The following is a 27,119-nucleotide window of genomic DNA, read 5'->3' on the forward strand; positions in this document are numbered from 1 at the left end:
ACCCACATGTCATGGGAGGGACCCAGTGGGAGATTACTGGGTGAACCATGGGGGTGGTTACCCCATGCTGCTGTTCTCATGGTAGTGAGTTATCATGAAATCTGATGGTTTTATAAGCGGCTTTTCCCCCACTTGCTCTGCACTTCTCCTTGCTGCCACCATATGAAGAAGGACATGTTTGCTTCCTCTTCCATGCTTGTAAGTTTCCTAAGGCCTCCTCAGTCCTGCAAAACTGTGAGTCAATTCAACCTTTTTTCATCAATTACCTAGTCTCGGGTATGTCTTTATTAGCAGCATGAGAACAGACTAATACACACACCCTCAGTCTTGTGTGGCTTACAGCCTATCAAGGACAACATCAAATATCACAGAATTGAGCGATAGTAAAAACAAAAAGGTAGATGATCTTGCAATCATCAGGTGCAAATTCATGGCAGCAGGCAGCTAAGGGATGGGAGGCTGGAGGTCAGGAGAAACCCACAGATGTGTCTGATGTTCATAGGCCAGTCTAATTGTGGAATTCTCCCTCACAGTGTATTCAGATGCACCTGCATTCTACCTTTGAGAGTAATTGTAATATTTTTGTCATAAAATCATTTGAAACTATTTAAAAAATAGTTTTATTTTCAACATCATTTGGTTTCCAAGAACTTAATAATTTATCACTGCCTGTGGTTTCTCTAATCACTTTGTTCCTTTGGGAATTATTGATCTGTAAGGAAAACTAGCCCATAGTTTATTTGTTAAGTGTAATGAAATTTTTTGAACAGTAAATTTGACAATATCTATAAAGGCATGTAGACACACATGTCATAGGTAATGAATTATTGTTAGCTTCAATTATTAGTTTTCTTTTCACATTTTTGAGTCAACATATTGCTTTTCCAGGCCTTAATACATTTCCATAAGCCCTGAAATCTCCTGACCACAGAGTAAAATAAGGAAAATGGGCCCAGAAAGGGAGCAGGACAGGACAGGGAGACTGGAGAAGCTCTTGCAGGGCTTCAAATGGCAGGGAAGGTAGTGACAACACTCTCAGGACGTTAGAGGCCATGGAAACTATGTAAAGTGAGGGAGAAATCAGGCTAGGTTTGTGCTGGGATGCTCACAGAGAATGAACAGCAGCAAGGACATGAAGTCTGTAATTAGCACCCAGGAGGAGAAGGCTGGTAGAAAGGTCCAAGAATGATGCAAGAAGACTCTCCCTAGCACAGTGCATACAAGGATGAAGAAAAAAACACTGTCCCAGACAGGCAGGCAACTTAGGGAGGACCTCTCAGAAAGCTGCACTGGAACAAGGAACTAGCAACTGGCCACGAACGAGAACATCCCACACCAGACATCCAGGGCTACTCTCCCCCTTGGAATCCACTCATTGAGGGCATAAAACTATTCAAGCGGAGGGTTACTTCACAGAGGGGTGGGGACAAGCGAAAGAATGTCTCTTTGCAGACTGCACTACGTCCAGCACATCCAGACAATACCAGCTTTGCTGGATCACTATTTTTCCTGTGTACCTATCATGTTCTGGGCACCATGAATGACTCTCTACATATCTGTTCATTAAAGCCTCACAAGATCCCACTGAGATGGGTACAGTTATTCCAAATGTATAGATAAGGAATTAGTCCACAGAAGTTTAGTAACTTGCTCAAGTTCACACAGCTGGTAAGTAGTGAGATGAGAGTTTAAATCTGGAAGGTCATACTCTCCTTGGAATATCCTGTGGCTTCCCAAAGTCCACTAACATCAGGGCAAGAATATCACTACTACTGACATTGAAGAGAAATGTATAGATTATATCTTATTGCATTAATGTTATACGCATTTGAATTCACTTTCCCATTTAGTCATCATGAGACCTTCTTCAGCAGGACAATCCAATGAATCCAATCATGTCATGGTGTATTTGATCCTAACAGATACCTCTTCTACCCTGAAAAGGTCCATTTCAATGGACCAAAAATGGAAAGGTATAGAAGCAGCAAAATGAAATCACATTTAAAAATACATCATCATCTACTGGAAAAGAAAAAAATAGTAGTAATCTGCCTTAGAAATTTGCCAGATCTCGGCTGGGTGCAGTGGCTCACGCCTGCAATCCCAGCACATTGGGAGGCCATGGCAGGTGGATCACTTGAGTTCAGAAGTTGGAAACCAGCCTGGCCAAACATGGTGAAACCCTGTCTCTATTAAAAATACAAAAACTAGTCAGGCATGGTAGCTCACCCCTCTAGTCTCAGCTATTTGGGAGGCTGAGGCAGGAGAATCACTTGAAACTGGGAGGCAAAGGTTGCAGTGAGTCGAGATTGCACCACCGCACTCCAGCCTGGGTGACAGAGCAAGACTCCATCTTTTTAAGAAAAAAAGAAAAAAGAAAATAAGAAATTGACCAGATCTCATATTTATACCTTGTTAATGGGTGTAAAATAAAACAGTGAGACTTCAATGAATAGTGGCAACAAAGACTCCTCAGGCCATGTCTGTGAATGGGAGAGAGTAAAATTGAAGAAAAAAGAAACAGATCTAAAGGATGAGGGAACATGCACAGTAGTATGGCTGATTGGGTGTGACGGCTAAGGATGGTGAGGGAAGGATTCCAGATGACTCTCAGGTTTCTGATCTGGGCAAACAGGATGGTGTTTACCAAATAGGAGTGGCTATTTACCAAACAGGAGTAGACCATTTTCAGCATCAACCTATAATGTTGAGGTAGGTAGAAAACAGGTAGGAAAAGTAGTTAGGCATAAAGACTTGAAGTTCAGAAGTGATGGGGATATATTCATGTCTTGTTGAAGTCATGAAACAGGTAAGACATCTAGGAAGAGTTTGTGTAATGAAGAGAGAATTGGGCAAAGGACACAACCCTAAGAAATACCATCAAGTGCAGAAATCAGAGATGAGAAACAGAGGACATATGATCCTTGAAGCAAGCTCTCAATGCACATGAGCTAGATAGGGTTTTATTTTAAAAACAAAGCTGACATGCAGTCCACAGGGAGGTAAAGGTAGAAAATCTCTCTACTGACCCTGGTAGGATGGGATTGTTCTTAGGTATGGAGGCATGGCCTTTTCTTCCTTAAGAGGAAGAAAACCTGAGGCAAGATAGGAAAGCCCTAAGGAAAATAGAGGGAAGGATGTGGGAGAGAAAATGTCAGGTGCTAAAAATTCAGAGCCTGCCTAAGCCAAGCCTAAAGGAAAGATAAGAGCCTGCAAATATTTGACATGTGTTAATGCCAGTAAGGGAGAGAATAGATTCCGCTCCAAATAGGGGGTTGAGACTTGTAAGTAGTGATAAGAAATAAAAGCCATTGATTATCAGCTCCAAACACCAAACTACTTGTTTGCAGAGTTATTGTCTCAGGAAAACAGAGAAGAATAAAGGCAGAATGTCAACTCATAATAGCTATAGATGGGCATGTCCAAATAAGTAAAGCTGCTCATCCACTGTTGAAGGCAGGGTGTAAATTGACCCAATTTCTGAAGAACTGTCTCAAAGTCTTGAAAATGCTCACCGACCCACCAATGACTGTTCCAGGAATTTATTCTAGGAAAAATATTACATATATGCACATATATTTGTATCTTTCAAGATGCTGATTATAGTTTTTTTTTTTTTTTTTTTTTTTTGAGATGGAGTCTCGCTCTATCGCCCAGGCTGGAGTGCAGTGGCCGGATCTCAGCCCACTGCAAACTCCACCTCCGGGATTTACGCCATTCTCCTGCCTCAGCCTCCCGAGTAGCTGGGACTACAGGCGCCCACCACCTCGCCCGGCTAGTTTTTTTGTATGTTTTAGTAGAGACGGGGTTTCACCGTGTTAGCCAGGATGGTCTCGATCTCCTGACCTCGTGATCCACCCGTCTCGGCCTCCCAAAGTGCTGGGATTACAGGCTTGAGCCACCGCGCCCGGCCTGATTATAGTTTTTTAAAATTAGGAAAAACATGTCTGGAAATCAAAGTTAGGATGAAATCAATTGTACATCCATATAACAGTATATTAAGACTATAATCAAAACAATGCCTCGCTCTCTCACCCCCTTGTCACCTATGATATGACACTCTGGGTTTTGCCTGCTTTTATTTTTTAATATCTGTTAATGCCAAGTCACCCATCACTCCAACACTGACAAATCCAAGTGATATGGTTTGGCCATGTCCCCACCCAAATATCATCTTGAATTGTAGTTCCCATAAGCCCCATGTGTCGAGGGTGGGACCAGGTGGAGGTAACTGAATCACGGGAGTGGTTGCCCCCATCCTGTTCTTGTGATGGTGAGTGATTTCTCATGAGATCTGATGGTTTTATAAGGGGCTTTTTCCCCTTTGCTAGGCACTTCTACTTCCTGCCACCATGTGAAAAAGGATGTATTTTACTTCCTGTTCCACCATTATTGTAGGTTTTCTGAGGCCTCCTAAGCCCTGTGGAACTGTGAGTCAATTAAACCTCTTTCCTTTATAAATTACCCACTCTCTGGCGGTTCTTTATAGTAGTGTGAGGACGGACTAATACATCAAGGGGACTCTTTGGAGCACAACTTACTCAATCCTTCAGAGTTGGCAACTTTCTCCATCCTCAGTCTTGCTGTTGACCTGAAGGCATCATATCTCACTTGTTTTCCTTCTGCTTTTAGTTGTTTGTTCATGGTCTTCTTTTCAGGCTCTGTCTTCACAACCCAATTTTATGGTGGTGGCATTCCCTGGGGTTGGCCTCTCTTATCTCTCTACATGCTTTATCTAAGTTGATGGCATTTATTAGTATGGCTTTGTGGGGGAAAAAATCTGTGCTTCAATGAAAAATTGCACTGTCTATAGCCCATGCTTCCTTGTTATCAGATTCTGATTCTATGGGAGCTGTTTCCCAACTCTGGAAATTGTAGATAACTGATAATAATGCAGAATAATTCTTGCCCATAGAAATGCAAATGGTTCCATGATCAGGAAAAGGGATAACCTTGCTCCCTCAAGGAAAAAAAGCTATTTTTGCTTCCATTTTCATATTCCTGAACTATACATATCTCTTACCTTTGAATTTTCCTCTGTACTGGCTGTAACACCTCACCAGTTTCCTCATCAATGAACTAAAGGCAATCATGTTCATTTTTACATCTCTGTGAGGGTCTTGGTTTTACCTTTTCTTGAAAGTTATCTTTTAACAGTTTTAAGTTATATCTAGAGCCAAAGAACCCAAATGTATGTCTCTATCACTGACCACTCCCTACCTTACTGACTTATACATATATCTAACTGATTCTTCTTATTGGAAGTAATGTTCTCTAAAGTTGCACTGAATTACTGAATATTGAACCCATGGCTCCTAGGAGAAATACAAAGTTAAGTTCCTGTGAGCCTCTGCTCACAATGTTTTTGTCAACTGATTAATACAGAACCTTGTTTATGTACAGAACCTTGTTTATGTACATAACCTTGTTCTGTGTGTTTCTGTTCAAAGACAGCTTACTTAACAGATTTTTGTCAATTCATTAACATTGAACTGACATTCAGCAGCCCTGTAACTCAGGCCTGAGCAAAGCTCATTTAATACACCTATTTTCTCTGCAAAGCACATCACAGCCTTCTTGTGCTTAGGAACATAGACAATACTTCAGCACTACATTTGGGGGCCACTTAAAGCAGCAAAATCACCAGCAGCACAAAAATGGGAAAAACATAACACTAAATAAACCATGAAAAGGATAGTCATTTACAGTAGGGGAGCTTAAACAAGAAAGCAGAGTGCCACCTCTGACTCCAGCTAGGAATATCTGCATTGGGCAACCCAAAGTTTTCACTGTTCTGTGCAGGTCTGTGAATGACTGGGAAAGAACCAAGAGTACTGATGTTGTTGTTATAAATAAATTTTAGTGAGTAAATTTGCAAATCTGCAAATAATGAAAACTGTATTTCTGTATCTATATTAAATGTAATGTATGTCTCCCCCATTAGTATTCAGGATCCATAAAAACTAAGACCATATCTATTCAATTCTATTATATATTATTCAATTTAATATTTGCATTTATTGAAGTAAAAAGATACTTGAGTACACAGAAAAAATATTCATTATACATTGTTTTAAAATGTATTACTCAACAACATTTACATATTAGCTCAATTTTGTCCAGGAGATATATCTGTCTGTATTAAGAAAAGTAAACCTTAATGGAAAGAACTGTCTTAAAATTTTGTACAGTCTCCGTGTGGTGGGGTTCATGTTTTGTTTTTACATCCTTTTTTAGTGTTTTTCTGTATCTTCCAAAATAAAATAATGAAAACTTTTTTTTCCATCATTGCTACAAAATGCCATTAAGATGTGAATACTTGCCTTAACGTTTCCACTATATACAGCAGAAGTTTGAACAGCTCGAGGCACCAGGAACTCTCTAACTTGCAAAAAAAAACATCTGGGTCAGCACCTCCAGCCTGCTCATATGACAGCTTTAATAGCTCATCCCCATAGGGCCTGGTGCTCTCCTAGGTAATATCTTTCATCTAATGTCTTTGGAATATGTGGACGGAATTAAATGTCATGCTCTTGGGATATTTTGTGTAACATATTACAGGCATCCCATTGCACACTCAGTCTGAACCCTAAACTCCCATAATACAGAATACTGTCACCTTGATAGCCACACCTAATTATGAATGTACATTCATCCACTCTTCAAACTACTAGATGCGCCAGCCAGACACAGAGGTCTGTCCTCAGGGAGTTAGAGTCCAATATATTCAAGAGAGTGGGATGGTCTTTCCCAGACTGTGGGAGGCCTTTAGATGTCTAAGCTGCCACGGCTTTGGTCAAATGCTTTGGGGTGGGTACAGGGAAAGTCAAATCCATGTACCAACTATAAAAGGCAATTAAGGGCTATGTTATTGACTTCTTCCTTCTAAGGGATATTCCTCTGGGCTCAATTTTATTGTGTTTAGTCCATATGCAGTCCTATATAAAATAGTCTGGGTCAAGTTTAAATGGATTCACTGCTTAACCTGCAAATTAAAAAAAAAAAATTCAATTAATCAGAGCTCTTGCCTCCTCCATCCCATCGCCACCACATTTCCCCCATGCTGTCTGGTTAATCCAAGATTCACAGCACATAGAAACCTTCTGCAGTGGACAGAGGCAGGAGCCAAGTGAGTCTGGTCAGGAGATGCTATTTCACAGCTATTACGAGATTTGAGATTTGGGGAAAATCGCTTTACTCCTCAGAGCGTCAGTGTCCCTATGTAAAATGACAGTGATCCTCTGAATTAAGTCGCAGGGTAATGTGAGGATCAATAGAAATCGTGCTTATAAAGGGCTCTGGGAAGATACTACTGTAAAGGCTATGCAAGAGCAGGTGGCGCTGGCCACGTGGAAGGGGCTGGAGGTTTCCTCCCAAAATAAGTTTCCCTAACAGGGTGTCTGCTCCACCATTATGTCTACAAGTTCAGAAGCTTTGTAAATATGGCACCCACTCTGATATGTTCTCTTACAGCTGTGAAGCTTCTTTGGGTCAGGCTCTAAGCTTCCATCCCTTCTCCCCGCCAAGAGACTCCCATCCCCTCCCTCCCCAGTCCATCATTTTTTGGGGTATTGTAAGCTTATTCCAGCAATGGTGCTGGAATAATAGGTTAAATATTGAAAAACAAGCTGAAACCTCACCTTATACCAAAGGGCAAAACAAACCCTCTATTAGTTAATGAGCTAAACATAAGACATGAAACCATTAAAAATGCCAACTTGATAACAGTTGTTATCACTGAGTGATGCTTTGTTGGATTCTTTTCGTTGTTGTGTGTGCATTTTTATGATTTTTCCAACTTCTCTCCAGTGCACATATTTGTCTTCGCAACATTCTTTCATGCATGCAACACCTATTTATTGCATCCCTCCAGGTGCCATCCATGATTCCAGGCACTAGTGACCAGAACAGACAAGGGAATGATCCCTGGGGAGTATATAGTCTAATGGAAAGGGCAAGTAATAAACAAATACACACACGGATAAGTAGATGACTATGAATTAGGATAAGTTTGGTAAACAGTGTTTTTCTTTCTGTTTTTTTGAGACAGAGTCTCACTCTGTCGCCCAGGTTGGAGGGCAGTGGCATGATGTCGGCTCACCGCAACCTCTGCCTCCTGGGTTCAAGCAATTCTCCTGCCTCAGCCTCCCGAGTAGCTGGGACTACAGGCGTGCACCACCACACCTGGCTAATTTTTGTATTTTTAGTAGAGATGGGGTTTCACCATATTGGCCAGGCTGGTCTAGAACTCCTGACCTTGTGATTCGCCTGCCTCGGCCTCCCAAAGTGCTGGGATTACAGGTATAAGCCACCGTGCCCAGCCTTAAACAATGTTTTAAAAGGTTAAAATGGAGAGAGAGGAAGAGGAAGCTAGATCAACAAGGTCCTTTGCGAAGTGACTTTTAAAGGGACGTGTAAAGGGCAGTGATGAGTTAACTGGTTCACACAAAACTTTGCTGTAAAATATTTATTTTATGCTGTAGAGTGACCAGTGAGACTAACTGGCATATGGAACATGATTACATGAGAATGAGGTCAGTGATTAAAAGGGAATAGACACAAGCAGAAAATATATATTTAACTGGAATATGAGATACATTTCCTATTTTCAAAAGGTTATTTCCAAATTTCAAAAATGTGCTACCTTTTTTTTTTTTTTCAAATATAAAGATGAAGAAGATAAAGAAGTAAAACAGCAGCCATCACCAGAGTAGTTATAGTGGCTGCACCCATTTTCAGCCCTAAGCCCAGGGAAACTCTTGGCCGGAAGAGTTACAGGTTCTAATGATTAAGAAGCCCCAACAAGGAAAATCTACATGGCCATGGGGGATGGACAATCACTCCCTGGTGGATTCCAATCGAACCTCGAGACCCCCTAACTCCCACCCTCACCTCCTGCTACACCTCATCTCAAGAATCTCAGGATGACTTGTGACTCAAGCCAATCGTGGGTGGGGTTTAGAAACAACTGACACTCCGGTTTCCCTCTTTTCTGGCAGGCAGAGTCTGTTTCTCTGCATCAAGCCAGGTTTGGGCTCACTGCTCTGGATAACTCTCCCATTTTTCTCACTGTAGGGAGACCTCTGCATTCCAGAATGGCCAGCAATGGACAGGGTGCCCTTGGCTTCCTCTGGCTCAGGCATCATTTTGGCTGAGGCTGCATACCAAGCTCTTGATAGAGTGAGCTTTGTGAACATAGCAAAGGGCTAGCCCCTCAGACTCATGGCAATGAGGATTTGGGGGTTGAATGGTGAGGAAGGCCTAGGGCCTAGGTAATGAGAAAGTGGAAATAAATAGCATAGTGTCCTCTTAATACGTTGCACCAGTTGACTCACCTGCAGAAATGCCTGTTAAGAGTCTGTTTCGCTCCTTGCCAAAACTAGTTACTACCAATTTGAAACATAAATGTAGGTAATATATGGGTAATGAGAGAGAAAGTGAGCCTCTAGGTGTTAAAGTACCAAAAGCTCCAATTTACTCAGCACCTACTAAGTTCTCCTCGTTGTACTTAGAGTTCTATGGTCAGCTGGGTCCAGAGCAGGACTCTAATCAGACTCTGTAGGCCCCAACCTCAGCTACTTCCTAAACTGTGTAACTTGGAGCAAAACACTAAATCTCTCTGGCCGTGGTAGTGATGGTGATGATAGAACCTACCTCATGGGGTTATAGGTTTCCAGGCGAATTCAGTGGGGTAAGCCTTGCAGAGCGTTATTAGCCATCATTAATATTAATGACCTGTATTTCTATCCAGTGAGGTAAGCAGCATTATACTAATTAACAGAGGGGGAAACTGATTCACAGAGGTCAAGCAATTGCCCAAGGCTGTCCAGCATCCTAAGGAGTGAATCTGGCATTACAACTCTGATGGGTCTGAAAGCAAACCCCCTGTTTAACTGTCCCTACTCTATTTGAACACTGAGCTTGAAGCTTGGTTTGCCTCTCAGGGCTTAGCAAATTTGGGACTGTTTCTGTACTGTCCGAAAATGTCAATGATTCACTAACTGTAATAAAAATAACCTCATCTAGAGTGTTTTACAATTTATAACAATCATTCACATTCACATTTGACTCCAATGGGTACAACTATTTCTAAACTATATAAATTTTTGTGACCCATAGTCTCAATACCTGTGTGTGTGTGTGTGTGTGTGTGTGTATAATATATATATGTATGTGTGTGTGTGTTTATATATATACATGAATATACAATACATATATATGGCATGTCTGTCTCTGTACCTATACCTAAGTGCAGATAGATTAAAATACATATTTTAAGAAGGGTTGTTTCCAATCAAAGAAATGCTTTGATCTCAGAATTAGCTGTCCTCCCCCAGCCCCACTTAATATTCAGCTCAATGCAAAAGATGCACAAAGAGGGGCCTGGAAATAGAGTCTGGAGAAAGTTGAACTGCTCTAGGAACTTGAATGAGAAGACTTTGCTGCACCTGCGGGCAATTTGGGAGGGAGGAAACAGAAAGAGGTGAAAATTTCTTGCCTGTTGAAAGGACTTTTGAAGTCTGAGGAAGGATGAGTTCTATGCTGGGGAGGACGGCAGTGCAGCCCCTTGTATGAGTCCCACCAAACACCAAGAGAAGTTTGTTGCTGTAGGAAACAGCCTTTGTTATTTGGCTTCAGGAGAGCGGCGTGGAAGGGCCCAGGTCCACATTTGGTTCAGTTAGGGGAGCCAGAAGAAGTTGATTGATGTTCTAGAATCCAGGGCAGGTAGTGAACAGCGACTCGTGTGCTCCTTTTGGAATCTCCATGTGCAGAATTTGAAATGGGGAGTTCTGGTCAATACTTTATAGCTTTCACTGGTAAACTGGCCCTAGCTGATATGTGTTCTGTGTATTTACATTTCACAAAATTGAGACAGTAATTACTTACACTTGTGGTTTTGTACACTTTTTTTTAAACTTCCTATAGCATGAACGTTGTTAACCCATACCATTAGATAGATATGCCACGAAAACAGTTTGTAAAAACACTAGCATAGAATTCCACTATGTGTGTGCACCAAAATTTACTTAACTACTCTCTAATTGTTGGTGCATTAAAGTGATTTCCAAGTCTTTGTCCTTATAAATAATGCAGTGATGTCCTCTATGTCTGAAACTCTCTTTTGAGCAGCTCTGATTATTTTGCTAGAAAAAAAATTAGCAAATTGTCCTCTTAATATGCTGTACCAGTTAACTCACCTGCAGAAATGCCTGTAAGAACCTGCTTCGTTATTCCTTACCAATACTGCTTATTAGCAATTTAAAAAATATATAGGTAGGTAATATTATAGATAAAACACATTTATTTGATCATCTGTAACACTGAACATTTTTAATATGCTTTTTGCCATTCATATTTTGTTTAGCAATTACCTCTTTAAGCCTTTAGCCTTTTTTTATCAGTGTGATTACATTTTAATATTAGAGCTCTTTATGTGTAAAGATATTTTATCTCCCTTTTCTCAGTTTCGTCACATATTTTCCCACAACCAGTTTACTCACGTGCTATTTGATTTTAGTTAACATGGCATAGAAGATTTTTCTTTTTCTTGTCTTTCTATGTAGTAAAATGTGTAAACCATGACCTCAATGGTATATTTGCATGCTTTTAATGAACTGAGAGTCTCTCCCAATAAAAGAATGATATTTTCTTTATTTTTTTCTAGTTTTGCCTTTTAAGTTTTTAAACTACCCATAATTTAATTAGCATATGGTAATATATGCAATAAATTCTATTTTTTACAAAGTGTCTTACCATGTACAATTTATTAATCATGTACTATTTGATAAGCAATTTTCAATTCATATAAATCTTTTTATTTTTGTAAAGATGGGGTTTTGCTATGTTGCCCAGGCTGGTCTTGAACTCCTGGGCTCAAGTGATCCTTCTGCCCCGGCTTCCCAAAGTGTCGTATAAATTTTGAAAGTCAGTTTTGCTATATACTGTATTCATTTCTAGGCTTTAATTATTACAGTTTTTATAAATGTTGACATTTCACAGAGAAATCCCCCAATCACTTTTTCTAAGTGCTCTTGACTTCTTTCTCCTGTATTTTCTTTCAGATCAACTTTTAAATCACTTTAAGTTTCAAAATGAATCCCATTAAGATCTTGATTAGAACTGTATTAAACCCATCAATTAATTTGGGAAGGATTGCTATCTTCACAATATTAAATTTGCTAATCCAACAACATGACATACAGCTGTTTGTTCAGGTCTTGTTTTCTCATCCTCAATAAAATTTTGTAGGTGTTTGTATTTTCATATACATGCTGCACATTTCTTAGTTTACACAAGTATTTATACCGTAATTACATTTGAGAATAGGATACATTTTATTATATTTTTATAATGGTTATTACTGGCATATGGCTATTGACTTTTGTTTATTTGCTTTGTGTCTGACCATAGCATTGAAATCTTTTAGTAGTTCCAATAGCTTGTTTTTTTTGTTAAGTTTATTCTCTTAGGCATTGAGGCTATAAGAACATTTTCTTCTGATATAAGAAAGTGTCTTTCCATTTCTAGCTTACTAAGAATTCTGATCAGTAATGAAGGCTGAATTTTTCAAATCACTTCTTAGCCTCTCTTGAGAGGATAAGATGATTTTTATTGTTTGGCCTACTAATATGAGGCATTACACCAATAGTTTTTCTAATATTCAGCATTTTTCATCAACACATTCCTGGAAAACACCCAACTGGGCCATGGGTGCATTATGCATTGATAATGATTCTGGATTTCAGGAGACAGAGCTTTGTAGCTGTGCAGTTAAGGGTTTGATTTTTAGCTGGGCCATTTGAGCAAGTGTGTGGCCTTGGGCAAGTCACCTACCTCTCAGACAGTGAGTGCAGGAATTATACCTACCTCACAAGGTTGCTGCAAGAATTACAAGTAAAATATTCAAAACAAGCTCAACACTATAGGCCTTGCATATAGTAGATACTCCTCAAATTGGCAGCCACTGTTTTCATCACTATAATCACACATTTTCTTTACACTGTCATCTCAAGTGTGACACAGCTATAAGAGTGATTGAACTCTCATTTTAATATATTTGGGGTGCTATTTTTTTAAAATCCAGAGAGCCTGATAAACAAACACCATTAGCTTTTACTATCTTTAATGCTTCTCTGTGACTCACTTTTTCTTCAAATTTCAACCCTCAAATTTAGAAGAAATTGGAGGACTACTTGTTGACTTACTATTGTAACTGAATACAGATTTAGTTGCTTGCAGAGTTCAAGTAACAAGAGCAAGATCTGCTAGAAAGAAAGTGACTTTATTCCAGAGCTAGCTGAAGGGCAGTGGTGCAGGTTCCTGCCTCAGGGTGCCACTTTGCTTCTGAGCAGAAAGCAGCGGCCTTTAAAGGAAGGCTTAGAGTGAAGGGCACAAAGGGGAGAGGGTGAGGAAGCACAGGGTCTATGTGACTTTTCAGATTTCTTATCTATCCGGAGGTCTCGCTAGTGCCATCACGGGCAGAGCGAGGTTGTAAATGGAGGCAATCTCCTGTTGGGAGAGAATTCTGGATGTGCCTGGTTTGCTTCAAGATTCAGTCTCGGGAACTTCTAAGTAAACACATAGTTAGACAGGCTTGCTGTGTTGGAAGTGTCTGGTGGAGAAAAGGTAAAGATTATAATTTCATTCCTAAAGAGCTAAGTAGGTGGTGGGGGAAAAGAAAAAAGGTTTAAAAATTCATTTTTTTTCTTTTAAAAATGGGGTGCTCAGTTACACTGCTGCACTTCATCTTCTAGGAGGCCCTGGCTCCCTAAGGAGCATGGAGTGGCAGAAAAATCTAAAAGTGCAACTGGATGCCTAATAGGGCTTTTCCTGTTGCTTTGGAATTTTATCTAAGACTACAAAACCAATAAGCATACAAAATAAATATTGCCACCTTCTACAGAGAAGAGCTAAGGGACTTCCAGCTATTTCTTCCAGAGAACTAAGAGGTTCCCAAGCGGACTCTCAATCTTCCCTCCCAGCGCTACAGTCAGCTCATACAATAATGAGACTTCACGGGTTAGGGGAAGAGAGTCTCTGAAATTATGAATTGTAGATTTAAAGAGAGAGAGCTTTATGCTTTCTTTGCCTCTTTCTTAAGCCAAGGGAGAGGGACTCCAATGTAGCCAACAGTAGACATCATGTGACAGTGGGAGGGGAGAGAGGGTCTGCAAGAAGAAGAGATGAACATCTTTTGCCCTCAAGGTGCTTGTCCATCTGCAGATAATTCTTATGGTGTCTCAATCAGAGGCTCCATAACCAAGTATGATCAGAGCAAGTTTTCTCCCTTCTTTAGTTTTCATCTCTTTCGTGGTCCTACACCCCAGGGGAAGAAAAGAATGCCGCAGGAGCAAAACAAGTTGGGTAGGTGATGCAAGGACTGCCAGAACCCCTTCTCCACATCTTTCTGAGGAAGTGCTAGTCATAATCCATCTTCTGTGGCTGCCTTCAACCTAGGTTCACCTGCACTGCACGAGCAACTATGTCCCTTCGAGCATGATGTGGCGTACATGGAAGTCCCCTCCTTCCCTAGATCCTCATGGTCTTGAAAATTTCTCCATTGGTCTTTAGAATCCATTAACTCTATGGCTTTGATTCTGGATGGGATAGCGATTCAATTTTCATTTCTATTGGCTACTCTTTCCATGTTCCCCGAAGATTTATGGATCATCTCTCACCAGAATTACAGCAGAGCAGAGATAGAGGTTAGATGTCTGTGTTCATACTATGCTCCTGCCCAGAAGGATGTCCCATTTTACTTCTAATTCAGAACCCTAAGAGTTAGGCCAGGTTATATTCCTCCCATTTTATAAATGGTGCAGCCAAGACATAGAGAAATGAAGAAGAAGAAAAACTCACGAGACTAGTTGACCGACGCTGTTCTATTTTCTGGACCTTCAATTACCTCTTTTTATAATTCTCTGCCTCTACTCTGTCCTAGAACTGCATGTTGCCCTTAAAGACCCTCGCCTGTGGGACCCACTGGCTTCTCAGAGAACACAGAGACCACCTGAGGCTGCTTATCGCAGAGAGTCTGGGCTCACTTCCAATCCCTTTTTGCTCTGGGCTTGAAAGGCCTCATTCTTACAAGCCTTGGCCTCCTCAAAGAGAGAAGGATCTGCATAACATGGTTCTCCCTCTCACCTGGGACTAGAGACGGTTATAAAAAGGTCAATTCCCATCCCCCTTACCCCATGCCCTATCATGAAGTACCATCACAGCTACACGTCGAGGACTCCACAGCATGCACACAGCCACGTATGTCCTGTCTTCCCAGCAGTGGTCAGAGCTTGTTGCTAAACCACTACTGTCTAAGAAAGTACAGAGAGTAGCAACCAGAGAAATCCTTCTTAAAACAGGGTCCATCATGCCACAGTGAAGGAAATTAGGTTCTGACGTCTTTTTCCCAGGCCTAAGATTTATTTCTAAATAACGTTTATTAAAGGGCCCCTATGTTCCCAGTTCTCTGCAAGGCATATAACTTATCTCACTGAAGCTTTCCAACAAAATCACATATTATAATATCCCTTAGATGGAAGAAAATAAATTGAGTCACAGAGAGATGGTGTAACACATCCCGGTCACCCAGCTAGCAAGTGCCCAGCTTGAAATAAAAACTAGATTATTTTTGGCTCTAAAGCCTCTATCCTTTTCATTCTATTCTAATGACTACTCTCACTTCATTGAGCCCAGCAATTTGAATTTATCTTTTTTATTCCCCTGGAGAAAAGAGAGAGGTAGACACATATCACTGCAAGTAGAAATCCATAAATATGTAAATAAAATAGAAACTGCAATCAACCCTCAGGTGGAAGGAATAGAGAAACCTCCAAATCAACAACATATGTGGTGTCTCTGACTGTACAAAGCCACTTTTCACTTGGAGAGCTGGGACTCTGCAAGACCACAATGAAGTGGGTTCCCAGGCAAGGGGCCTTTGATTTACACACACGGGGGATGGGCTAAGATTACATGACTTGCTGGATTGTTGATTTGTGATTCTGTAACTATAATCGGAGTGGCCTGGGGTCTGCTTCAAGCAAAGTTTAGGGGGATAAAAGAACCAGTTTCTGGGATTAATTGAGACAAATGTGAGGGGCTGAAGACCTGTTTTTGAGATGAGGAAGAATATGTCTCTTGGGAGCAAAATTTACAAGTGGGTGTTTCAAGGAGGCCTATTTGAGGGTGACAGCGAGGAAGAGCTTCTTCTATCTAATGCTAGATGATAGTCTTAAGATACCAATAAGCTGGTACCCAAGCCATTGAAAGTGGTACCTGCAGGAGAGGTAAACAGCCAAGTTGGACCCATGTGGTGTCCATATCTCTTGTCGTCTCACCTGCTTTCTCCAGTTACTGACCTCGGCATCCACTGCCTTTGTTCTCACTGTGGACTCCAGACAGTTAATGCTAGCAGCCTGCCTACTGCCCCTACTCTTCTAAACCTAATGGACACTCTGTGTATAATCCATCCAGAGTTGTATGATAACCAAGCCAACACCAGGTAGAGGATAACAGTCACTACCCAAGATCTCCAGCAGGGAAACGGTCCGCCATGGAAGAGTGCAAACTTCCCATCAGAGGCAGCATTCAAGGTGAGGCTGGGTGGGCAACACACAGCTCTTCTAAGACCCAACTCCTATCACAGAATGTCTGCTGTTGGGGATGTGCTGGAGGAAAGCACACAGTGCTCTAGACAAGAGAGTCTCTGAGAGCCCAGACCACAGCATGGACTCTGAAATGGGATTTCCCAGGAGTTGGTGAACAACAAAAGAATATGGTCCACCTTCGAGATGTCCAATTAGTTCTGAGAAGTGGACAAGTAAGACTTCCTATTTTGATATAATTACTCATAATCACAGCATCCATAACAATAGCCGTAACCAATAAAGGTTTGGTTCACTATAGGCAGCTAAAGAACATTTTGAGTTTTTGAAGTACTTTGATATACATGATCGCATTTGCTCTCAGACCTATATCTCACAAAAGATGGTGAATGATTAAGTAAAAGAAACAAAATGATAAATAAAAATATAAGAAATGGAGTATCTCAACAGAACAGCATGAAGACAGAGAATTAAATTGCTTTCATCAGTACTAAGAAGTCCCTTTGCGCCTGTAATCCAGGCTACTGAGGAGGCTGAGGCAGGAGAATGGCGTGAACCTGGGAGGAGGAGCTTGCAGCGAGCCAAGACCGTGCCACTGCACTCCAGCCTGGGTGACAGAGCGAGACTCCGTCTCCAAAAAAAAAAAAAAAGAAGTCCCTTTGATCCTAACGTCCAAGTGAAATCAGGAAGTCCACATGGAAGAAGCAGTTATCTGCTCATCTCTCCTAAGCTCCAGATTTATATATTCCCATCACCTGCTATGCATCCTCACCTCCAACACAACAGATTCAGACCTGAGCTCATTCCCTTTTGTGTTTTTCAGCTCAGAAAACTCTTCCATCACTGTGATGGTTAATAATGAGTGTCAACTTGATTGGGTTGAAGGATGCAAAGTATTGTTCCTGGGTATGTCTGCGAGGGTGTTGCCAAAGAAGATTAACATTTGAGTCAGTGGACTGGGAAAGGCAGACCCACCCTCAATCTGGGTCAACACAATCTAACCACCTGCCAGTGTGGCCAGAATAAAAGCAGGCAGAATGTGGAAGGACTAGACTGGCTTAGTCTACTGGCCTGCATCTTTCTCTCATATTGGATCCTTCCTGTCCTTGTACATCGACTCTAAGTTCTTCAGCTTTTGGACTCGGACTGGCTTCCTTTCTCCTCAGTTTATAAACAGCCTAGACCTCACCTTGTGATGTGTGCGTCAATACTCCTTAATAAACTTGCCTTTATATATACATCTGTCCTATTAGTTCTGTCCCTATAGAGAACCCTGACTAATACAACCACTCATCTCTCAGTCATCTAAACCAGAAGCATGGAAGTATCAGCTTTGACTTCCTTCTCCCAACCCCACATACCTCGATTCCTATCTGATCATTTGTCCAGGTTCTGGTTTATCTGGCTGGGAGTCTTGCTCTGAACTCCAGCCTGCTGGGCTGGGATGCTGCACTACAGGCAAACTCTTGACAATCTCCTCCTTAAGGGTTACGGAGGAGGTATCCTTCAGGTTAAGGGAAGGATACCCTTCCCTTAGTACCCTAGAATTTTCATAATCAGTAACCTCTCAGAACTGGCAGAGCCAGAATGCGTCCCCACCTGTGTTAGCTGAATTGCCTCTCTAGCATCTTCTGTGCTACACCCAAACTCGTAGCTTACTGCTGCCAAGTCTCTTCCTGCTACTAGCATGTCCTTACTAAGTCAACCTCTGCCATCAGTGCCTAGCACAGAATTTGGCACAAAGAAAAGACTAAGTAAATGTTTGATAGAATGGAGTGAAACTTTTGTGTAGTAGTTATTCATTCTCAGCTGATCTCCATAGGCACCAGCCTCCCTGCTACCCAATGCCACCCTCAAGAGGACACTTGTGAGCAGAGGAGGTCCCCAGGGCTGAAGACACCATCAAATCCTGTGATGAAGAGTTTCTTCAGCCAAGAGACCTAGCATTTAACTGATTGGTGACCTTGGTCCAACGATTCTGAGTCTGTTTTCCTCCCATCTACATCTCAGAGCTGCTGCAAAGACCAAGCTATGGAATGGACATCCTTCCAAAGAGTCATGTTGGCTTGTCACTGTATATGTTAGTCTAAGGTTTGGGTATGAAACAACACCACTCAGCGAGCTCCTTACAGCAGATTTCTAGGCTCAACCCCAGAACTTCTGATGTATTAGGTTGGGGGACAGATCTGAGAATGTGCATTTCTAACAAGTTCCCAGGGGAATACTTGTCTTAATTCATTTGGGTTGCAGTAACGGAATACCATAGACTGTGTAGCTTTTAAACAACAGAAATTTACCTTTTCAGTTCTGGGAGCTGGAAAGTCCAATAGCAAGGTGCCAGCAGATTAAGCGTCTAGTGAGGGTCTATTTCCTGGATCCTCACATGGTGGAAGACATGAAGGAGCTCTCTGGGGCCTCTTTTATAAGGGCATCAGTGTTCTGCCCTGATGACATAATCAGCACCCACATGTGCCACCTCCTAATATCATCATTTCAAGGATTAGAATTTCAACATAAGAATTTTAAAGGAACATACGTATTCAGTCTATAATAATACTGATGCTGCTGGTTCAGGGACCACACTTTGAGAACCATTGCCCTAGATGATTCTAAGACCATTACTCTTTCCATGCTGATGCTGTCTTTCCTACATGAAGCATGCTATTTCAATGCTTGCCTTTATGTTTTACCTTTTTTGCTGTTTTGCTGGAATCTTAACCCAGCCTCTAAATTCCTCTGGGCAAAAATTATACCTTCCACTCTACATACTCTCTCACTTTCTGTTTTGTAAAATAAAAAGTACATTTCCAGCGTGATTAATAATAGAATAGGAAAAGGAGGAAAATCTCAGACTACCAACGCCAATAAACAACACCTACAAATAGGTATCAGCCCTGGAATTCTCTTAAAAATTAATTACGAGTCAAAAAACATTCCACCATCAGTGGTGATGTGGGAAGGAAGATTATCTTCTTGATGACACATTTTGTAAAATGTGGATTATTCAAGATATTAGCTGTAACTTAAACACCAACGTTTTTTAAAAATAAAATACCACAATTGCATTTCAACTCATAATTTTTATATTGATAGCCAGACTATTGTGTTTTCAACAAGTAAAATCCATTACACAGTCATGGCAGCAGTTTGCAATAGATTGTAAATTTTTATTGAGATGATCATCTTGCGATTGAATTTCAAAATGTATTATATGATCATCAGCAAATAAGTCCACGGGGGCTGCTAAAGTACTTTGAATATCATTTATAAAGATCAAAAACCCTGGAAACTCTTACATTTACCCTGTGGAAAGAGAGAAGTCTCATCAGTAGGATCAAATCAATTATTTTTATGGATGAATATTGCATTGCAAAGCTGAGATCAGGTATTACCCAGTTTAATAACATATCATTATATCCTTTGAAAGTAGTAAGTTTCATAATCAGGTTTCAATGAGGAATTTTACCAAAGGCCTGTTTTGAAAATAATCAAGAAAATGGCATCTCTGTTCAGCCTAGTGGTTCAATAACCTTACAAGGAATATTTTCAAGCAACGAAAATACGTGGGTTACATACTACCACAATACATCACTGAGATACTTAAGAATGGTTACAGCCAATTCCACTATAACTCTTGTTTTGAAAACGCAAATTTGTTCCAACATAATTAATATATGAAAGGGCAATTTGAGAATAACACGAATTCCGCATTTGCTTATGTGTGATTTTGTATGTGAGAAACATTAGCGAAGAAGAAACCTGCACCCAGCAAACCTGAGCCACCTAGGAATACAAGCACACACACAGTTCCAACCCTTACCTGCCCCCTGAGCTCACTACCTGTGTTCTGAGCTACACCTTTTCCCTCAGTTTCAGACAGCTTTCCTTCCACCACTTCATAGTCACTCACAGGCTGCAACCTCCCTGATGCCCACTTCCACAGCAAACTTCAGGTCTTTTTCAAGGTAACACACCATCTGTGTTGAGTATCCCTTATCCAAAATGCTTGGGACCAGAAGTGTTTCAGAGTTCAGATTTTCTTGAATTTCAGAATATTTGCCTATACCTAATAAGATATCTTGGGGATGGGACCCAAGTCCAAACACAAAATTCATTTATGTTATATATATATATATCATAGGCAATCTTATATAATATTTTAAATAATGTTGTGCATGAACCGAGTTTGTGTACGTCGAACCGTCAGAAAGCACAGATGTAACTATCTTAGCCACTTATGCGGACAATTCTGTGCTTGTCTGTCATCATAATAATTCCTGACTTTGAATGTATATGCTATTGATAAGAAATCATCTTCTTATGCTTATTCACACATAAGTGCTTAACAGTAAAAAAGAATAAATGATATGTCATTAATACCATAAGAAATTAATGTGTTCAGGTTAACTGAGCAGCACAGTAGCCTCAGCAGATACCTGGATCAGCTGTTGAACGTCAGCAACAAACATCCTGGCTTTCAGTCCTCTCCCTGTGGTGTTGTGCTTTGATAAAGGGTTGGTACACCCTGCATTTTATTGTTTTAGGTGAGAACAAACATCAGAAGCAGTTGAGGAACCAGGAAGTGGATCCTCCAGGGAGAAAGAGGCATTCTACTCCATGGCTTTTAAAAATGTTTCCTCCAGAGTTATCTGCCTCGTTAACAAGGATTTTTGTCTCAGATGTCTCTGATTTTATAAACTGACATGGTTTCCTATTCTGCTATGAATGCATACTGCTCCAGTCCTTCAATAAGCTCATCACCAATGCTTGCCGTGTCATCTACAGGCACTTTTTCTGCAGTGTTAACAATGTCATGTTCATTTGTTGTATCGTGCTGGCACTCAGTAAGTTTCAAATTTTGGAGCATTTTGGATTTCCGAGGTTCAGGTTAGGAATACTCCACCTGGATGGATGCACTTCTTAGCCATTTCACATGCATAAAATTGTGCCACAAGTTTTACTAGATTCCCCTCTTTTTTGATGTGTCACTAGGGAAGTATGGCCCTCCAGCCCCATTTTTTCCATAATCCCTGTGGTTTTTATTTCATAACTTGATATACTGTGGTGATTTTTAAGGATCTATATATCAGGTTATGGCAGAACTGTATGCACTTTCCCTTGCTGTTTGTTCCATGGTTCCTGTACTGATGGTTCCTTCCCCTCCACCCAGATGCCCCCAGTGACTCCTTTCTGTTTTCTGAAACCCATGCTGCCTGCTTTCCTGAACCACACCCGCTTCCACTAGAACATCCCCAGCTGTATATACAATGCTCTCTCTCTCTCTCTTTATTCATCATGATGTGGCCAAAAATCAAAGGCTGAGAGTCAGAAAATCTAAGTGTAATTGCTGACCGTGCCACTGGCCATTCTATGACTTTAGACAACGAGTTTAAAAGTACTGAGTCTCTATTCCTTTGTGTATACATGAAACGTAAGATCGTACAGCAAAAGGTTACTTGGAGTGAAAAATATATATAAATAAGGTAATTTGCAACAAATAAACTGCAAGTTCTTTTAATTTCTTGAGTTGCATCCAGAGCCAGACCATCTCAGATACAGTAAGACACACGTTGTTAGCCAATAGCCCCTAATTAAAAATGCAGTAGAAGCCAGGAGGCCTGGGACACAGTTGGATCCAGAGAATCTCTCCTCTTAGACACAATCTCTGCCAGCAAACTCTTACATGGCATCCCAGAATATCAGAGACAGGTGTAGTCGGCAGCCCACAGAGATAGAGTGGAATCCAGAGGACCCTCAGAGGAATAGTCCCAACCCAGACTCTTAGGTAGGGATAGGAGCCTCCAGGGGATACAGAGGCAGGAAGCTCTTAGGGACTAAGGCAGTTCCAGAAACAATTCAGAGATACTGTGAGAGCCAGGAGGCATTTAAGATGTGGTTGGCAACAGGAGCCCCTCGGAGACAACTCTAGAATTGGGAACCATCAAGAAAATTGTCAAAACCAAGAGTCACAGGCCCAGCTCAGGGAGCCGCAGGAGCAATGTTAGAATTAGAAACACATTAAAGATACAACCAAAACCAGAAGCCCCCAAGGACATAGTCTAAATGAAGCCTTCAGGGTGCATAGTCAGAGCCAGGAGCCCTCAGAGACACAACCAGAGCCAAGAACCCTCAGAGAAACAGAGCCAAGAACCCTCAGAGCAACATGGCCAGGGCCCTCAGAGACACAAAACCAAGAGCCCTCAAAGACATTCTTAGCATTAGAAAGCCTCAGACATACAAATGGCACCAGCAGTTCTGGGAGACACAGAGCCAGTGTGTCTCATCAGAAACACTATTAGATCCAGGAACCTCCCATGACCCAGCTAAAGTCAGGAGGTTCTCAGAATCACAGTCAGAGCTAGAAAGCCTCCAGAAATGCAACCACAGCCAGAAGGTCCTTCAAAAAAAAAAACCAAAACCTTGATCCTTTTTATCCTCAATAGGAAGCACATTCACATTCAAAGAAAATTAGGAATTATTTGTCACAGAAAGGCAAGAGGATGGCCAGTCTTGGCAACAGCACAGCCTCTCATAATGGAGCCTGGGAAAAAAAAAAAAAATCTTACCTGCACACTTGGTCCTGGTGGTGAGGGGAGGCCCTGGTGGTCCGGTACCCCCCTCACCTGGTCGTGTGAGGAGCACTCGGATCTCATACTCAACGTCGGGGTCCAGATGCCACAGCTTATAGTTGGGAGAGTCGACTATGTGGGTCTCTGCCCAGGTGCCTGTGGTGGTGCGATATTCCACTTCCTTCAGGATGATGGGGCCATCCCCGATGATGGAGTTGGCATTTGGCTTGATCCACAGGTATGTGGCCCCCACAGCCAGCAGCTCTGGGGGAGCAATGGGCGTGGGAGGCTCTGTAAGACAAGCAATCAACAAAGGATTGTCAGACTCAAATGATTTACAGAGCAGACTCCGAGCACGTGATGACAAGGCACAGAATTCACAACATAGCCACAAAAAAAAAGTCAGAAAACCCTTTGTATTTTATTTTATTTTATTTTTTTTATTTATTTATTTTTTTTTTGAGATGGAGTCTTGCTCTGTCATTCAGACTGGAGTGCAATGGGGCCATCTAGGCTCACTGCAACCTCTGCCTCCCTGATTCAAGCAATTCTCATGCCTCAGCCTCCCAAGTAGCTGGGATTATAGGCGCCTGCCACCACAGCTGGTTAATTTTTGTATTTTTAGTGCAGATGGGGTTTCACCATGTTGGTCAGGCTGGTCTTGAACTCCTGACTTCAGGTGATTCACTCACCTCAGCCTCCCAAAGTGCTGGGATTACAGGCATGAGCCACCATGCCCAGCCTGAAAACCCTTTTTAAATCCCATTCATGCCCTACTTTAAGGGTTTGCATGTAAGTACCTGAATCAGTATTTCTTCAGTAGCTATATTCAACACCTACCTTATCTCCTTTATTTAAAGGCACGAAAGAAAGAAGGCCATGTGAGGAAATGGTTTTCCCAGAACACAGCAAAGCTGCTGGTTGAATACTCTGTTTTCTAGCCTAAAAGGAAAACCTACTTTTGCTGAAGTGAAGTTTGGCACAAAACCCAAGGGAGCCTAAGGTCTATAAACATTTCTTACATAGAACACATAGATTGTTAGTGGAAGTTCTTTCCAAAGGGTGATAAGAGCCTAAGGAGAAAAAGAATGATGGCATAGCAAGAATTCAGCTTCTGCCTCAACCCCAGCAGGTTTCTTCCAGCAGAGAAAGTCATGGGTCACAGCGGACTCAGCAGGAATGAGGGGTCAAAGGAAAAGTCATGCTGAGTTTTCTTGCATCTGCTCTGTGCTGCCACCTCTCTTCCACTGAGTTCCACACAGTCAGCTAAGTAGACTAAAGGTTCAGCAGGCATGGATTGTGGCCTCTTCCTCGCAATTATTAGCCCGTGGCAAAGCTACAAAAATTAACGCTTATCTTGTACTTCCTATGTACTTTAAAATCTTACACGTATCATTTCATGTAATTCTTGGGACAACATTATCCTCTTCACTTTAATGGAGAAAAACAAAACAAAGCAAAACAAAACAAAACAGAGAACCTAAGAAATCAGGTCACCTAACCAAGGTCATGGAGAAGGTAGTGTAAGATGAAACTTACATCTGCATGACTTCCTGGACCAACCTGCACCAAGGAAGGCTGTCTGCCTCTTAATATTCATCGTTAAAAAAATGGAACTGAATATATTGGTTATTTTTATTTGTAGTAAAAATGGCAGAACAATAAAGAAAACGGAAGAAAGAGAAAATATGAGAAGAAATGGAAGAAAATGGAGAAAAATGGAAGAAACAAAATATCTCTACCATCCAACATAGCCATTTTTATTCCTCCATGTTCCACTCCAATGTTTATTTATGTATTGACACATTTTTTTGTGTGGTTATAATAACACTTAGACCCAATGTAGATTCATTTTTCTTCCTTCACTTATATTGTAAGGATTTTTTTTTTTTTGCATACACTGCTCGAGCTTTATCATCACTGTCTTTAATATTTATAGAACAATCCATCAGGTTACCACATTAAGCATTCGCTGATTGCTGGACACGTGAGTTGTTAATGTTTTGCTAGGATAAATAATGCTACAATGAATATCTTTGTGCAAATGACTTCAGTCTGTCTTATCTTATGTTTTCTTAGGACCAAGGATATGAACAAGAGGAAATGAAGAGTAGAACAAGGAAGAGGAGAAAGGGGAGGCACAGAGGAGGCACATGAGGGTGGAATACAACATGCATTTGTTTGAGAACATCTCACTTGTAGAGGGCCTCTGGTTTATTCGCATGGATAGAAGGCAGGTATACATTTTAGCTTGGAACTCAGGTAAGGGCTTTGAGATAGAGACGCACTCAGCACTTCCCTTCTAATTAATTACCTAGAAGCAAAGATTCTCTAGAAACAGAATAATTGCTAGGAAACAGAGGTGGACAATATTTTCTCAGTGTGACTCGAAGCAAATCTTAAGGGACAACTCCAGATTGCCTCTATTATAGCCTGCCATTTGGTCAGAGAAGGAAATTAAGCAGATTAGTCAAGCTAGATGCTTTTCTTTACAAAGCCATGGAGGTTATTACTCAAGACCTTGTTATCTCAAAGGTGTTTGCAAATTGATTTTTGGATAATTTGTTGCAGGTAGAGAAGTTAGGTTGGCAGGCAGATAATTTCTGAGCTCATCCTTTGTGCATGTTAAATATATGGACCCTTTGATTGTCATTATCAGCTCTACAGAGCTCCCATCAGTCTCCAGTGAGGCCTCAGGGGTGATATTTTGCAGCTCTCTGATGACTTTGCCCAATTCCTTAACATAATTATTCACAGACTAGACCTCTATAGAATTAAGAGCAGCAGACTTCAACAGTTTGGGTGCTGAGGGAGTGGCCCCATTTAGTTCTTTTCCATCGACTTTTCACCATGGTTTTCTGCTCTCCTATTTCAGACAGCAGTATTCAATTACTGACCACCAGAAAGAAAATAAAGTATTAAATCTTTCCAAATGGTTAGCTTCTTTTCATGTATTTCTAATGGCATGTGGAAGTATAGTAACAAACATCCCCTTGAGTATATAAATGTCCCTATCTCAAACGACTTGTGACTTCATACATTTGTGTGCAGATTAGCCACGTGGTTACCTCTCCGTCCATCCCCTCAAGAAGAGACCACGTAAGTTTAATCACAGTGTTTCCTCTATGTGGCACCAGGGAAGCCATCAGATTATTGTGTGCTTTATTCTTTTCTTTTTCAGTGATCTATTGTTTTATAATTGGCATTGTTTAGAAGGCACAGGTACTGGTGGTTCAAAGAGAGAGAAGCAAAAATATAGCACAGAATGATTTTTTTGGCAAGCAGTACATTATTTTACAAATACATAGAAAAAGCCTATCTATTTATATCAGCTCTCTATCTCTAAGATGAACTCTTCAAGAAGACAGTATAGGAAATGTACAGGGCCATCCAGTCCAATGGCCAGAGTCATTAGGAAGGAAAAGGAAACCCCTGTGTATCTCATTTGCCAGACAGAGCACTGTGCGCATGAAATCTAATGCAGCCAAGTAAATCAGTGATAACGAAGTGTAATAAAGTCATGATGGGGGTGGCAGAGGCATTTTTGAAGCCTGTGAAAAGACCTAATCTGGTCTAGAGGTTAGGGAAGCTCTTGCAGACAGCGCTTAGGGGAGTGTTCTGCTGGGACTGCTCATGTTGAGTCTATGAACAAAGAAAAATTCCTGGGGGTTCTCCTAGTTCTGAGTTACTTGGGATAGACTGGTAAACAATTAAAACGATGTTCCCTGGACACTCATTCATTCACTCATTCTATGAATGTCGAGTCCCTGCTGCTGGTCACACACTGTCCCAGGTGCAGACACAATCTTGGCTGCATGGAGCTCACCTTCCAGCCTTCACTCAAGGATTGACACAAAGAAGTCAGGAGAGAAGGAAGCTGACTCAGAAGATGTTGAGAAGGAGGGCGTCTGAGAATGGAGAGGCCCTGGGAGCCAGACCTAGGTAG

At 41.2% G+C, this 27,119-nt stretch overlaps 1 protein-coding gene across 1 annotated transcript in view; it reads right to left on the reverse strand.

The window, feature by feature from the left end:
- Positions 1–27,119, reverse strand: part of PTPRT (protein tyrosine phosphatase receptor type T) — an 812,457-nt gene that overhangs the window by 575,170 nt on the left and 210,168 nt on the right. The window contains exon 7 of the mRNA XM_030915349.1: positions 23,171–23,464. Coding sequence (XP_030771209.1) covers positions 23,171–23,464 — 294 coding nt within the window. The remainder of the gene's footprint in view (positions 1–23,170; positions 23,465–27,119) is intronic.

Source organism: Rhinopithecus roxellana, chromosome 13, assembly GCF_007565055.1.
Source record: "Rhinopithecus roxellana isolate Shanxi Qingling chromosome 13, ASM756505v1, whole genome shotgun sequence".
NCBI lineage: Eukaryota > Metazoa > Chordata > Mammalia > Primates > Cercopithecidae > Rhinopithecus > Rhinopithecus roxellana.